The 17,151-nt window shown below is 35.4% G+C and overlaps 1 protein-coding gene across 1 annotated transcript; it reads left to right on the top strand.

Annotated features, from left to right (window-relative positions):
- The first annotated feature begins 1,929 nt into the window (after positions 1–1,929).
- CLPP6 (CLP protease proteolytic subunit 6) lies at positions 1,930–15,282 on the top strand. The gene is made up of 10 exons (XM_088856989.1): positions 1,930–2,053; positions 2,548–2,638; positions 2,941–2,987; positions 3,643–3,712; positions 4,981–5,185; positions 5,337–5,402; positions 9,755–9,895; positions 12,419–12,472; positions 13,041–13,133; positions 14,913–15,282. The coding sequence occupies exons 2-10, from the start codon at positions 2,565–2,567 to the stop codon at positions 14,958–14,960; spliced, it is 798 nt and encodes a 265-aa protein (XP_088713115.1). The 5' UTR covers positions 1,930–2,053; positions 2,548–2,564; the 3' UTR covers positions 14,961–15,282.
- The last annotated feature ends 1,869 nt before the right edge of the window (positions 15,283–17,151 follow it).

The following is a 17,151-nucleotide window of genomic DNA, read 5'->3' as shown; positions in this document are numbered from 1 at the left end:
ATAGAAATGGAATGTGAAAGATTCACCAAGAGAACTTTCAAGATAGCCTGTCACCGGATGGCTTGGTTAATAGGCTTTGGTATGAAACTTTAAGTCCCTCGTGTGATTTAAGAACAGATTCGAGTAGGTTGTTTATTGATTTTATTTTTCTTTATTGGGACTAACAGCCAATCCTTCGGTGGGCTTGTTCTTGTGGAAAGCTTCAGCCGTGGCCATCATCTTGGTCATTTGGCTTGAGATGAACTATTGGATCGTTGAAGGGAGGGAAGCCAATATTAACGCTATTAAAGGCCACATCAGATTGTTAGTTTTTTGGCATAGTGTTAGAAAGAGTCTAAGGTTTACTGTATGGCTGATTTTCACAATAATCGGCAAACCATCTCATTCTATAAACCAGTCTCAGCTGATAGATCTTGTCTTTAACGACTGCCCAATCATGGGCCCATCAAGCTCAACACAGATGGATGATCATCCCGTAGCCTAGATCCGAGGGCGTCTCTAGAAATGCTCAAAAGCATTCCTTGCTCTCTTTCTCAAAGACTCAACAATGCTTGAGATGATAGCCGTGCTTGAAGGGTTAAAGGGATTTGATCCTACTTGGGGACACAACCATTAGGTGGAAGGGGATTCAAAGAACATTATGCCAGGTACTTCAAAGTTAGCTCAGTGTCCAAGACATGCAAACATTTTGTTGTAACATTTTTAATCTTTGCAAGCAAGCCTCTGTAAGCTACATTCAAGCACTTTTTTAAAAAGAAGGTCTTTCCCATGGGATATATAATACAAGACTGCATATTTTTAAAACAAGAAGTTCATGGGCTATGTAATGTAAGACTGTATATTTTAAAAACAAGAAGGTCACAATCATCCTCGACAATTAGAGGTGATAACAAGGGCTACAGGCATCGGAAATTTTTTGGCATAAATGGTCTTACCACAAATTCTACCATTTTTATAATAATCATTCGAGCCATTTCAGAACAACCAGTACTAGGTGGTCCGATTGGTTGGACAACTAATCGTTGCCTTGACCAGTTAGGTTCAAAGCAAAACAAATATGCAGTCGAAAATCAAGACAAACTAATGTATTATTAAATTCAGTTGGGGTTAACAAATTTATTTTTATTAGATTAACTAGCAAAATAAAGCCATATATATAATAAGACTATTAATCTTTGATACAATGAAGTCACAATCGTTACTAACTATTAGATATAAAATCAGGTGGTTAGGATTGTGACATTGATAAGGCATAGGGTCCAAAATAAAAGTTCACGAACCTTGCGACACATTTCAATCTATATTTTATATTAAAGGGCTAATATTGATTATGACCTCTTATATAAAAAATAAAATACAAAATTATTAAAATACCTATGTGAGATGAATTATTTAACAATGTAGCTATATGTTTTATTTAATTTCAAAATACTCTTTAAAAAACACATGATAAATAGGAATATTCACAAAAGTGTAAAATCCCAAATAGTACCTCTATCATAAGTATTTTGATTCCTTAAGTAAAAACTCTTACAGTATATAAGAGTGTTAACAAGTCAAAATTCGATCAACCATTCGTCGAACTTGTTGGATCGGATATATTTTTTAAAATAAAATAAATAAAATAGTTTAAAATATAAAATATATTAAAAAATATGTCTAATTTCATTGAGATTGTCAAATAAGTTAAAACATTGATTTTGAAAAGTTTGACCAAATTTGATTATTTACTTTGGACCAAACTGATTAGGGCATCAATCAGATGCCTGACCTGTCGGGCCTCCAAAAAAAAATTGATTTCATAAAATAAGATTTGACTCTTTTTTTCATATACTTTATATTTTTAATTATTTAAATTTAATTTTTTTAAAAATATAATCCTAACTAATTCAAAACTTAACCGAGCAGCCAGCCATCTGCTTTGTCTTGTTACCGCCGCACACTTTATTACCCCGCACGCGAGACACAGCTAATCAGAACTGCAGGGCATTTGTAGTAAAAAAAAGCCATATACCCCCCCTTCCCATCCCTTCATTTCCTGGTTCACTCCCAGGTATTGTGCAATTCACTGTGCCCTAATTTTCTCCTCATTCTTGAATCTCCATTACAATGTGAGCGAAGATCTAGGATTTCTGTTTACTCCGTGTAATTTCACATGCATTCGAAGCTTTCCATGGAGGTTTATCTCAAATTTAGAGAACCCATGGTTTTTATATTTCTATTACTTTTGCTATTTTGGAGAATTTGGCGAGTTCTAACTGTTTGGTTTCTTCATTTCTTTTCCTTTTTTCGTGTCTTAAATCGATTTTTCTGTTCAAAGCCTCTCTCTCCTAGTCATTGGGCAATTTCAAACTTAGATGTTGCAGAGTGGGTCACCGTTAGCTTATTAAACCTGTCTTATTGAAACAATTGGGGTAATTTCTATAATCAAGCGTAATAAATGTTCTTAAGTTCATTTTTTTTAATCATTCATATCTCTTTTTAATTATCTCTCATGCCATATTTGTTATATATGAATTTGCTCTTTTGTAATTCTTTTCTTTTCAGAAAAAGGGAACGATTCTATGGCTGTTTCCACGAGTTGTGGGTTATCAATTTGTTTCCCAAATTCAGTTTCCAAGTTATCATCTCAAAACAAGTATGTGCAGTTTATTTGAGTCATTATTTCGAGTTCTTAACTGAATTTTGAATTATTTTCTGTACTTATTGCTTATATATTTTTCTATAAACTGTTATTAATCTTTGTTGTAGTCCGCCATATTATTCAACTTATTATTACCAGTTCTTAACTGAAATTTGAATTCATATATATTTTTATATGAACTGCTTTTAATTTTTCTTGTAATGCTCCATACTAGTCAAGTTCTATTATGCTATTTTGTTACTTATGTATTTTGTATGAACTGTTCTATGCAATTTTATTGTAATTATTGCTTGCAGGCGTTTGTCCAATTCGGTGATATTCTGTTCGTTGCCTGATTCTCAAAGTAAGTTTTGAATTTGAGGCGTAACATGATCTAAGTGGGTGATATGTTGCATATGAAATGTATTTGTTTTTTATGCATTTTAAGCAATATTTGGTTGATATGACTTTTTTTTTTTGAATATGTATATTGCTTAGGATTTTGTTTTATTTCTTTATGTATTGTAAGCAATATTTTCTTTTTGAGAGATAGTTTTCAGAAGCTGTATTGTAGTTACTCTCATTCCTCCTATTCTCAATTATTTTGCACTTGGTGTTTGTGTCTGATAAACACATGGAACGAATTCTCTCTCTGTCTCTCAGTTTCCGTATCGAAGGAGTAGCTGCTGATTTACCTCATGGCTTGAACATGAAGTTTGCTTCGTGGCTGCCTCACCATGTATATCATGCATATAAATTATTTATTTGATAAAACAAGAAAAATTCCCATATGGTAAAGAGAGCTTTCACTGCTTCTATATTGTATTCTTGAATGATATTGACATGCTTTTACTATCACATCCTTTGGGGCTTCATTAGATAAACTGGACGTCTTTTCCTTTCATTCTATCTAAGAAGTGCAGTCAAATGCCAATCTTTTTACATGTGAAGGCTCAATTTTTTGACCTTTTCAATTGTTTGTAGAATTTCCACGAACTAATGGATAGTTTTTTTCTCAGGATTATTTGGAAGCAGGAATGGCTTATCACTAAAGCATAATAATCATGTTCATCAATATGGAGAACTAAGGTATTTGTCAATGTACAGAATGGTGTATTAGATGCAGATATTTGATGACTTCTCGTATGGCTGTTGCTCTTTTGAGGTGTTCATGTCTTTTTGGTTGTCAATTATCGGGAAAAGCAGATATCTTTTAGATTGTGAAGGTTTCTACGAAATTGGATAAGACAAGTGCTTAGTATCAATTTCTTGATCCATGCAACTTATTGTAACTCATTTATCATATTGTTATCAGTCAATCCTTTCTCCAGGAGCTCTGCTTGAATTTTAGTATGCAATGAAGGATTTTTTGGTCTTCTTGAAGTATATTTTTTATCCTTGGGGACTTAAATGGGGAACTTACTTGCAAGGAGGAACCATAAGTGTGCCTTCTAATTATGTTAATCATCACCAGTTTTCCTTTAAAATTTTCTTTTTTTCCCTCTTTCGCACGAGCTATTTTCTTCTGTATATGTGTCTTTGGTTCCCTTTTGCCAGTGGGATCTGGATCGCCAAGTATATATCTCAGTGAATGATGACGAGATCTTTTGACTAGTTTATGCATTTAGCACAATTATCCAATGCACTTCATTGGAAATCTGAGATTAGTTTATGTTAATCATGAGTAAAGTGCTTAGAAGGCAGCTTCATGTGCAAGCATGTGCTTGAAGTGCAGGTATACAGGCCATTAATTGGGTTATTTGAAAGTTCTCTGGTTGATTCTTGCAGGAGTCATCACTTGTTATGGATTACCTTGCTTTATATCAATGCTTAGATACGAAATGTCAGATTTACTAGCAAATCAGTATTTTTCTTCTTGAAACTTCACCTTTTGATCCCCAAATATATTCTGCATGTGCCCTTCGCTCCTGTCATGCTGTGCATCCTCCAATTAGCTTATTGCTTCATGACCGAGCGCATCTCACACTGAGTGATTCATGCACTATTGTTGCTAGTTTGTGAGAAAGTTGTAAAATTTCAATTAATGATAGTACCAAGAGGCACCATTGGATGATTCTAATGAAAGAACAGTATTTGCTTGGATGATTGCATATATGTTCCTTTTCACTTATTTATGTTGTCCAATCTCGACTTTTCGAGTTGGAATGATCTTTGTCATTTATATTACTGGCTTGTTATTATCCATGAGTGAGAGGTATATGCAATTGAAGCCAATACGGTTTGCTGTCACTGCATTAGCTGCACTAGCTTGCATGAATGATTAAATACCATGTTTTATGCTATAGATCCATCTGATGGATGGTGGTCCTAATAATTGTAAATGATTGCAAATGTAGCTATGAAGCAGTCACAACAGCAAAAAGGGGAAATCCACCAGTAATGCCAGCTATAATGACACCAGGGGGCCCTTTAGATCTTTCATCAGTGCTATTTCGCAACCGTATAATCTTCATAGGGCAGCCTATTAACTCTCAAGTTGCCCAACGAGTCATATCACAACTTGTGACCCTAGCTGCTGTTGATGAGGATGCAGATGTACTGGTAGATTTCAAACAATTTTTTGGTTATCATTCTTTTGGTCTATATCAGTAATTGGAATGATCCAAAATGGGTTGAAGATAAGTGACATTCCTTTTGCCAAATTTGAGAGTTTGCAATTGTGGGGCTAATTCTTTTTTTGGGTCTTTTGTAGATATATCTCAATTGCCCCGGTGGAAGCACTTACTCTGTGATGGCCATTTACGATTGTATGTCATGGGTATGATCTGAATCCTGAAAGAAAATCTATCACTTGAAATGCATACACCTGTAATTATTTCCAATTATGCTGTACTACTTATCTATTTTCATGTATTGCTGAACCCAATCATTGATATCCAGTACATAACTACATATATAGCATATTGATTTTCAAGCGTGCCTAATTATGTCTTCTCCCCCATCTTTCTTTATGCAGTCTGATTATTGCATCTGAAGTCAGATATGGAGTATAGTGTATAAGTCAGTCTCTTGAACACAGTTGTTATAAGAAAAATAGAAATATTTGCTTTCAAGTGTATCACATCAGTTGTTCTTTAAATCAGAAAACACAAGGAAAAAGGCCTCAAGCACAATGACTTTATTTTAGAAGTGAAAAAAAACATCAAAATATGTATAATTAGGGTTGGTCTCTTCACTTAGTGGTCACGGTGTGCATAGGAGTTGCGGGACCATGTTCTCTTGGATTTGAATTCTTGCTATCCTATCTAATGAAAGGAAAAAAAAAAAAAAATCATGACAAGCCTGAAATCACATATATGGACCTGCAAAGATGTTAAAAAGAAAAAGAGTACGTAAAGGTTGTAGTCTTGTAGAGGTAAAGCATGTTTCATTTAGAGCTTTTATTTAGTTAATAAATCCAAACGGTGGAAACGGAAAGGTAGTTGTGCTGTAGTAATAATAGTTTGTTCTTATAATTGAAGACATGGAGTGGGTTTGGTGCAGCTCAGAATACAGCTCTCGAGTAGACAAGGGAGATAAACCTAAAGTTTACAGGAGGATCTCCAAAAGAGAAAATTAGTCATTTAGTCTATTTTTTTATGTCTTTTATTTATTTCTTGAGTTGTTTTATTCACTTACGGGCATAAATAGTAATTTTTAGAGTCTTTTATGCCTTTTTATTTAGTGAAAGTCTTTTATAATAAATTGCCATGATTAGATTAGATGGATGGCAAGGATTAAGTCTTGTTTAGAGTTTTCTTATATAAGAGATATACTCAAGCATAGTGGATGATAATGTTATGGACTTTCATTAGAGTAGACAGATGGCCCTTAGGAATATTTTGATGGAGATTATGATCATGTCTTTGATAGTGATCCCATCTTTGATGAGGGTCCCATCTTTGATGATGATTTGATGGGTGATAATCTATAGAGAACAAGAAGGCGAAGAAAAGGAGGATCAAGGAGATGACGGTGGCAGTAGAGATGTTGTTTTACTTGATGTTTTACCTGAATGTGGAGTATCATGTGAAATTCGCTCCAAGGGTTTGGTGATTTTTCTATGAGATTTTTGCTAGTGGGTTTGATAGACCATCGAATGGGTGCTTATGTGATTACTGATGTTAGAGATCAGCTTCAACATTATTTTGTTTTGAGTGGAGAACTTCTATATATGCGAATTAAAGGAAATCACAGGGGTAATGCATCATTAATCTTGAGTTGCTTCAAAATTCATGGTAGAGTATTTTCTGATGTGTTCAGGATCAAGTGTGGTGTGCTTATGTACTACAAGTATGGCAATTCTCAAAGGGCTCAATACATGGTTAATCAAATTTCTGTGGGGAATGCAGTAAAATGGCACGCCTTGATCTCAAGTATCGTCAAGGTAGGACTGTTCGAAAATTTGAAGAAGATTAATGATAATGCCTACAAATTGAAGCTTCCCAGCCACATTCACACTTCCGATGTTTTTAATGTCAAGCATCTCATTCCATGTCGAAGTGATACCTTCGACGACGAACATTCGAGGGAAAATTCTTTTGATGAAGGGGGACTAATGCAGCCCAGAATATTGCTCTCGAGTATCTAGACAAGAGAGAAACTTAAAGTTTACAGGAAGAACCACAAAAGGGAAAATTAGTCATTAAGTCTCTTATTTTGTCTTTTATTTATTTCTTGAGTCTTTTTATTCACTTACGGACATAAATGGTAATTTTTAGAGTCTTTTATATCTTTTTATTCATTTAAAGTCTTTTATAATAAATGGCAATGATTAGATTAGATAGATGGTCAAGATTAAGTCTTGTTTAGGGTTTTCTTATATAAGGGATGTACTCAAGCATAATAGATGATAAAGTTATGGACTTTTATTTAAAACCCTAGAGCAACAAGTGCTCCTTCTTTTATCTTTGGTTTTTTGCATCTTTCTCTAATTTTGGATCGTCCCTATATTTTTCTTTGCAAAAACCGTGTCTCAAGCTACTAAGTCTGCGCTAGGGTTGGAATGGGGTTTAAGTATGTTTCAGTCAATAGAATCCGTAAATGGCGTATTCTTTGATCATGATAGCTCTCAGGTCTTTCCAGGGTTATTGGTTAACGCATATTTTGTCACCTTAAGATCAAGTTGATTGGGGCCCAAGCTCATGAAATTCCTTTGCTGCCACACCAAGTAAAATAAATGAATTCAATGTTTCTTTTACCAACCTATGTTGGAGACGGATTTACACTCCAAATGGACTTTATTTGCTATTGTCCTTTTTTTTCGCTCTCAATATTGATTACTAAATCAATGTGGATAAAATTGACATTTGGCTCTAGTGATCAATGTGCAAAATCACTGTTAAATCTTCCTAAACCAGATTATTGGTGATGATGTGGGAAAGCCTCTGCTTTCTATACACCCAAATATATCCTATGGTACATGCATATATTACTTCCAGTACAAAAAAAAGATGTTGCTATTGTTGCTGCTGCTACTGTAGCTATTGCTACTGCTACTGCTATTACATCTGCGCTACCGGTACTGCTGCTAATGACAACAATCACAGTGGGAACTCCATTGTTGCCAAATCTTGGAAAATTGATAGATGATAATGAGAAATGCATGAGGAGCTTTGAAGAAACACATGGAAGTGTGACATAGAAATATAGAACGGATGTGTGGGTGATTTTATTTTATTTTTCTGTGGGTGGTTGGGTTTCTATTTTTTTTTTTTTTTGGGGGGGAGGGGTGGGGGTGTGTGTGCGGGTGGTTGGGTTTGCACATGGTGGAATTTGTTTCTTACAAATCTAAAAAATGGGTACATGTCTCCTGTGAAATATGTCTTCCATCCATGATAAGTTTCTTCTGGAAGTGTGGTTTTACCTTGTCAGCATATTTTTTAACGATTGTTGACTTGACCTTTCTGGTATGTAAATTTTCGGGTAAGTATGACCCATGGTCTTTGGGTTGGAGATCTGGGATAGTTCCAAATAGGGGCTCTGATGTATTTGAAAGGAGTATTAAAGTCTAACACAATCTCTTTGCTCCTTATTTGAGTACTTTTAACATTTTTTTTTGAGAATGTTTTGAGCTTTGGGGAAATGTTTTTGAGTTCAGAGTTTTGTTTGGGGATCTTCCATTAAGGAGGGTAATCCACTTGGAGGGCAGCCTAGCAATCCCCATGCCAGTTGCAACTGGAGATTGTTGTAGGATGGATAAGTTGTTCTTTGGCTTGTGTTGGTATACCAGAGCCTAAGGTATGGGTAATAGTTTAAGTTACTGAGACGTGCGAATGTGGTCTTTATTTTGTGGTCGTCAATTATGTAGCAAAGTAATGAACATATATTATTCTATTTGTGTGATATGTATATATATGGTTAAATTCCTCGGAGAATCACTATACAAGGATTAGACAAGGTAGGCTCCTGGCTGGAAGACTTACATTGGGGCACTCTATACTTGATGCATGATCTATCTTATGTCTTTGTTGTGACTTGTTCCTGTGCTTGATCACAATCTCATAGATGTACAAAAGCAGTTCAATATCTTATTGAAAATGTCATTCATTCTTTATGGACAATTCTTGTACCCATTGGGGGAAGCAGTATGAACATAGGGGATTGCCCCTATCTGACCATAGGTTGCAGGGAATATTTTGCATACACTAGAGACTTTTTCTCATTGCGTTGGTCTTGGTGACTTCCCTATTCCTCTCAGGCATCAAACGACCTCTTTTTTTATCTATTTTGATTGGTACCTCTCTAAAATTTTCTTGGACATATGTCTTCTACTTGCTCTATAAAATAATTTCTTCCTTATGTCCACCTAAGAAATCTCCTGAAGGACTGACCACAAAAAGGCAATCTTTAATGAGCAACGGAGGGATACTCTGTGCCCTTCCTGTTGTCTAAGGATAGAACTGGTTTTTGGGTGCTTTTGCATTTTCTTTTCAGGAGAACACATTGGGTATTGTGAAGTACAAAATTTATTCATTTAAAGCAAAATGCTTAAAAGATTAGATCTGCTCTTTTGGGGTGTCTTTCTTTGTTATGTTGTTCTTCCACATATATAACTGGATTTCTAATTTACTACTTGTAATAGCTGTCCAAACATAGCACTGAAACTGTTTTCTTCTTCCAAATCTACAGATAAAGCCAAAGGTTGGAACCATATGTTTTGGAGTTGCGGCTAGCCAAGGGGCCCTTCTTCTTGCTGGAGGAGAAAAGGGGATGCGCTATGCCATGCCAAATGCTCGCATCATGATACACCAGCCACAAAGCGGTTGTGGGGTATGACAGTTCTTAGCATTCTTTCTTCCTTCAATCTTTCTATAGTTATTTCAACTATATGTATGTATGTATGTATTATATATGAGTAATGATCAGATGAGACCCTCCCACACACATGTGTGTAGGACCCCAAAGGATCACCATTAAATTTGGCACAAATCTCTAGAAAAGTCAAATCCCACACTCATGTGATAACTTTTCTAGAGATCGGTACCAAATTTAATGGTGATCATTTGGGGTCCTACACACATGGGTGTGGGAGGGTCTCATAGGATCATTACTCATTATCTATATATATATATATATATATATAGAGAGAGAGAGAGAGAGAGAGAGAGAGAGAGAGAGAGAGAGAGAGAGAGAGAGAGAGAGAGAGAAACACGCTTTTTTTAAATTTGGGCCCCTTGCTGCCTAGGTGGTCAAGGCCTGCCACCGAACTGAAGGGGCCTAGGCAGGTGACTTGTTCAATCCTCTAAAAAAGCACCCACCTAGGCGGGTGCTTGGATACTCTTGCCCGGGGCAGAAAAAAGCCCTCATGTAAGGGTAAAAATGTTCTTTTTTACAATAATAAACTCATTCTTCATATTACGTACTCATAGTTTCTGTTACTCAGGCAAGTCAAAACCCAAAAATCTTATGGGATTGTATACAATGAGACCATTTACCTATTGTACAAGGAGATCACAATTGCTTATAACCATCCATTGTGAAATTGATAGTTTGAGTGTGTCACAAAGTTTGAGAAAATTTCTTTTGGACTTTGTGCTTGGTCAATGGAATAAATGCCACCACCCAGTTTCACATCCAAAGGTCAAGATTATTTGTGACCACCTTGTACAAAAGATAAATGGTCTTATTCTATACTTTTCCAAAACTTATATATATATATATATATATATATATATATATATATATATATATATTCCAAACACTTGGCAGCTATAATGAATAGTAATATAGGTGGAATCCCAGCCATCAGATCTTCATCACGTGGTTCAGAATGCATATCACTATATGAATTGTAACATTTTTTCTAGAAATCGGATCATAATAAAATTTTAGACGTGTGTACTAAAAAATAGGGCGCACAATTAAAAAATATATAACAATATTTTTCAAAATATAAAATGACCAAAATACCCCTGAAAAATGACAGGGTAATTTGGCCATTTTAAATTATTGAAAATAACTTATTTATATTTTTATATGGTGCGCAATAGTATTAGGTATATAGATCCAAAATTTCATATTAATCAGATTTATAGAAAAAATTAAAATTATAATAATGATATGTATGTTGAACCACTCGATGAAGATCTGACGATTGGGATTCCACCTATATTACTATTCATTATAGTTGCCGGTGTTTGTTAGCTTTTTCCATATATATATATATATATATATATATATAAAGTAGGGTAGATATCAAACTCGGCAACCCATAGTTTTGGGGCCCTTAGAACCTAATTGTTATGACAAGGGGTGGGATGTCTGTTGTATGGATATGGATATGGGCAGAATCAGAACTTTTATATGACCTAACTATTAAGACAAGAGTGAGAGTGAATTCTTATGTGATATATGACCAGTGATTCAACAAGCGGACCGCCTAGTGCCTAGGCGATCCAGAAGGCTTGGGTGCATTGCCCAGGCCTAGGCCGTCAATCTGGGTGGCAGTCCCTGCGGCGGCTGCTTAGGCGGTACGGAACCCGCCTAGGTGGGCGCCCAGCGCCCAGCCCAAGGTGGTCGCCTAGGGTCTGTGCCCCGTCTAGAGGCGGAACTTTTTTTTTTATTTTGTATTGATTTTTTTTTAAAATATAAAGGTTTTGAAGGATTGTTTCAAGTTCATTTGAAACCTAAAACTTATTGGAGCCCATTTTAGAGAGAGAAAGCCTCCAAAAAACTAGTTCTTGGTGGTTTCTTTAGGATCGAAGGGTTTCTCAAAGTTGACAAAAATTGATCGAAACATCACCCATTGATGTTATACTTAATTTTTGATGTTTTATAAATCTATTGGGGGGCTTTTTAGAAGATTTTGAGTCCTTAGAAGCATCTTTGAGGTGGAAGTTTGAAGATTGAGCAATCAAACACAAAGTAAGTACCCTAAATACCTAATTTTTATTTTGTATGTTATATATCATTTTTTTATTAAATGGGCATCCTTCTTGGATTCGACTGGACCGCCCAGGTTCTGGGAGCCCGCCTAGGCGTTGGGCGGCCTGGACCCCCCAGGCCGCCTAGGACCCACCTAGCGCTTTTTGAAACACTGTATATGACCTAACCATTTCATCTATTTGCTGTGGCATATGCATAGTACATAGGTAGCATCTGAATGTGTTATGTGGAAGTTCGCTTAAAATGTATGCTCATATTGGCAATTATTATTAGGCTGAGGGCACGCCTGCCTGGGCGAGTGGGCGTCATGCCAAACGCTAGAAAAAAAGAGTTTCTCAAATAAACAAATTGGCAATTATTTAATATTTTTAGCTTGATCATTAAATTATTGGATATTTCCTCTTGTAGGGTAACGTGGAGGATGTGAAACGCCAGGTCAATGAAGCTGTTCAATCTCGCCATGTCAGTTTCTCTTCTTTTTTGTTTCCTTTTTTCCGCGAGGAATCGAACTTGAAACATAGTTTTGCAATCATCAACATTTAATCGACCAAATCCAAGCTTAATAGACCTTAGCCTTTGGCTAAGATCAAGTCTAGTTTCTATTCTTATCAATTTCTCATCTTTGTCATTTACTTGAACCAAAATTGATTAAGGAATGAGCTTAAACTTTTAATCTTAGGTGTAAGAGATTTGAGTGAGATGGGAAAGTATACTGACATTGAAAGATTGTCTATGGTATATGGTAAACAACTGCAGTATCCACTAACCTTTCTCAATGACCAAGAGTAGCTGAATTTTATCTCTGTAAATTTCTGTACTTCGAAACTTGGGTATTCTCCACTATTTTTTGTTGAAATGGATGGTGGATTCTTCTTTTTGCTATGTACCATACACCATATGCAGCTTGTGCATGCTATACTTTTGCAATAGGATTTAGTGATCATGCATCAGGATCTTCATTATGGCTAAGCTATTTGAGGTTTTCGGCATCGTCCTTCTCTAACATTCATTTTTTGGCATGAGTATGCAGAAAATTGACCAAATGTATGCTGCTTTTTGTGGTCAACCACTGGAGAAGGTGCAACACTACACAGAGAGGGATCGTTTCTTCTCAGCTGCTGAGGTATCAATTCATGCTTAACCAAAACCTCTATCTCTTTCTCTAAACTCTTTTTTGTTTTCCTTTGAACTGTTAACTTTTAGCCTTATTTATAGTCAAACTTGGATATGCACATGCATGTTCTCTTTACAAAGAGAATGAGTTGGTACATGAGCTTCCCTGTTTGTCTCCCTAAATGAATGCTTCACTAGTGCTCGTAAACCTGATATAATGTCTAATATTTCTACCTGTAAACTCCATGGTCATTTACCTTCCCCAATCACCCATCTGACAGTTGGGTGAGAGTCTCCTTCAATTATCAGGATCAGGTGGATATACCCTGTGAGAGGGATCTGAACTCTGCTTCGTTAATAGCAGACTAACTTAAAGGACCAGAGTATCACATTAAAGCTTTACCTGCATAGTCCCTGAATATGCCACACATTCTTGAGAGACCAGGATTCCACAATGAACTTCCATTAAAGTTCAATTGTAGAGTGCCTTCTGAGAGTGGAGACCACTGGTTGGCTCGAATAGACTCGGGTTAATTTCTCTACTTATCCCTGAAAGGTCAATCTGAAAACCTGAGTGAGAAAAACCGCAAAATTCATTAGTCGCTTTGGAGCAGGATATGATGGCCAACTTAAGCTTTGATATCAGATTGTTCAGGCTCAAAATGTTATCTTTGAACATTCTATTGTGCTTTTCTATTCATAATTTCCATATCTTAGCTAAAGAAATTGGTGCCCGAGAATTCCATTTTTTTTTGTGGATGGGGGGGTGGGGGGGAGGGTTGAGAACAGCTGGAACGATAAAAGGTTGATGGCAACAGCTTCACCATTCGATTCGCTCATGATACATTTGGAAGAGGAAGGCCGTGTTTTTGTAAGATATCTGTTGTTTGTATGCTATTCAGTGTGGCAAGCGAGACAAATGCTTGAGTTTTCGATGGGGCAGGGACTTTCCCTATCTGTTTGTAATGATAATGGGAGAGACCAGGCTATCATAGTAAATTAAGGAGTATTCTGACCATACAGGGAAGTTTCTACTCTGGTTAGGCTCCCCATCCATGGAATCCTCCCTTCTGGGGCCAAATTAGAGATTTTGCAATTGTCCCAGTATTTCCGTCAATTCTTGAGTGGCAGTCCTCCAATCTTCTATGCTAGTGAAGTGAAGTTCCAGCTGGCATTGTAACCTGCACCAGTCACCAACTCCTGAACTGTTGTTCCTTGATTTGTTTCGTTCTCATCTAACTCTGGGAAGGCAATCCTTAATGGGGAATTGCCTAGCTGTGCTGGCACCTTGTGCGACAATTTCTAAGGGGCATGGATCAAATAGAATCAATAGCACGCCATAATGAGGATGACCTCTGATTCCTTTGGATTGGTTTTCGTAAGCATCATCCATCATGTCTCATTCTGACCATACTTGCAGATCAATACCTCTCTCTGTAACTTTTCTCTCCACTGAGCATCTCTACCACCACTTATTCAGATTCATTGGCTTTAATTTGCTAAGCCACAGTCCAAATTTTCTTTTTCTCATAGGTCCTCCCCATAGAAAGCCTTCACAAAGCTTTCCAAGTGCTTCACTATAGTGCCTTGCACATCCAAATGCGAAACCGGGAACTTTGCGAGTGTCGATTTAGCAAACATGATTCTATCAGCCCATGATTAAGGTTTTCCACACATCAAGCTTTCTATTGAATACTTCGATGACTAATTTTTGTTTTTTGTCTATTCATTAGCTCTATGTTGTAGAGCTCGTTGGTTTATCTATTCATTAGTTCTATCACTTTTTCAGGCTCTGGAGTTTGGTCTCATTGATGGACTGTTGGAAACAGAGTATTAGATGCTTCCTTGTCTGTGTAAACGAGAGGCTGAGTTTCTTCAATAATTTTGTTTTTCTTCTTCTGTTCTTTCTTTTTTTTCTTTTCTTTTTAACTACAGCAATTGAAATCACAGCTCTGTAAAATTATACACCAAATTAGGTTAAATCATTTGGCAGTTATTCCTTATTTTTGGTTCCTTTAATTTGCCAAGTAAAAGCTTTTTAACAGCAAAGAAACCAAGGCCTATGAAAAATTTTGTATTATAGGAATGAATTCATTGAAGCCTGTTGTGGGTTAATGGTGAAATTAAATTTAATTTAGCTGGGATTTCTAGTTATGCAATACATCTTGTTGTTTAGGAATTATTCATTTATTTCCATCCGGAGCTTGATTAGAGAAGGTTAGTGGGGGAAAGTATGACAAAAATTGCAGCACTCTTATGGTTTCTTACCCTATGTGTGTGTATTTGTAAACTATTTATTGTCTTTCACTTTAATTTTGTTTTGGAAATTATAAGCTTAGTGACAATTATCATCATTAGGATATTATCATTGGGGTTTTTATCAGGATATTATTGCATGTCTTTTTACTTGGGAATTTATTAGATAATTATCTGGACTTTAATATAAGGTGTCAACCTTGTAGTATTGAAGTAAGGTGCCCTCAAAAATCCTGTACAAGAGAATGTTCTGATGCTAGAAATCCATCCCATTGGACCATCTCAACCTCAAGATGCATGTATATGAAGAAAAATAAGATTTTCAAGTCCTAAAAATAGTAAATCTTGTACCAAATTATCTGGACCATCTATTTTCAAGATTTCATCTGTTTATAAATCTGTTCAATTTGGTACTATTTTTAAAATTTTAAATTTCATCACTAGGGATAAAAATAGATTTTCAAGCTATCATAAAGTTTTTGACACCAAAACTACATCTCCAAACAAAATTTAGAGGTGCGCCTTACTTTTATAGTACGAGGAGCACGCTTGATACAAACCTCACCTTTATTTTATTAATTTAAATATACTATTTACTATTTACTATGGAACGCGTTCTTGTTGAGATTGATGTATTTGAATTTTAATTGTCCAAAATGAAAAATATAAATATGATAAAATGTCTATAAATGATAAAATTAAAAATAATTTCTAAAATCAAAATTAAAATATCGAAACTCATTATCCAACATAGCAAGTTTAACTACATATTTATTGCTTCCCATTTTCTTTATGGAATTTTTTATAGTATCTGCAAATGCATGAAATGTTTCTTTGCAAAGGTCTATTTCATCCGAGAAGCCTATTATCTGGTTATGACTTCACGTATAATTCTTACGTCAATTTAGCAGCCTTGTTATAACTTTACAATGGGTACCAAGCTTAATCAAGGTTGATGGACAATGGTGATTAGATTTCACAAGCTAATTGCATGAGAAGTTTTCTTGCACAGAACCACTTCAGCCAAAAAAAAGAAAAAAAAAGAACGAAAAAAAAAAGTAAAAAAAAAGAATAGAAGAAGAAGAAGCTGTGTATGTTTCTATCAGGTGGAGAAGCATGCATGGAACAAAATACAAATATTCCATTTCAACTAAAAAATGAGACTTTTAGGGCACTCCCTATTAATTTTCTGTCAAATCTCCACCTAGTTTTTGTGGATGATTTGGGTGTTTGTCATTAAACCAAATATTTAGGGTATTAGTGTGTTTTTTATTATTTCACAATTTTATATTTAATTAAAATATAAAATTATTCTATTTAATTAAAATATATATGTACTACTTCATATTTTATGGTTTTTAAATAATTAATTAACTTTATCTCTTTTATATATATATATATATATATATATATATATATATATATATATATATATATATATATATATATATATATATATATATATATATATATATATATATATATATATATATATATATAGAATATGCAATGTCTATGGGCGAAAATGAACAATGTTTTCGCCCATAGGCTCATCACCATCCGAAAAAATCGGGTGGCGTGCATTAAGCATCTATGCAACGCCTATGGGTGAAAATGAACAATGTTTTCACCTATAGGCTCATCACCGTCCAAAAAAATCGGGCAGCGTGCATTAAGCATCTATGCAACGCTTATGGGTAAAAATGAACAATGTTTTTGCCCATAGGCTCATCACCGTCCGAAAAAATTGGGCAGCGTGCATTAAGCATTTA

This window comes from Amborella trichopoda, chromosome 13 (genome assembly GCF_054954075.1).
Source record: "Amborella trichopoda isolate Santa Cruz 75 chromosome 13, AtrichopodaSantaCruz75HAP2 v2.0, whole genome shotgun sequence".
NCBI classification, from domain to species: domain Eukaryota; kingdom Viridiplantae; phylum Streptophyta; class Magnoliopsida; order Amborellales; family Amborellaceae; genus Amborella; species Amborella trichopoda.
This window is presented reverse-complemented; position numbering and strand designations above follow the sequence as displayed.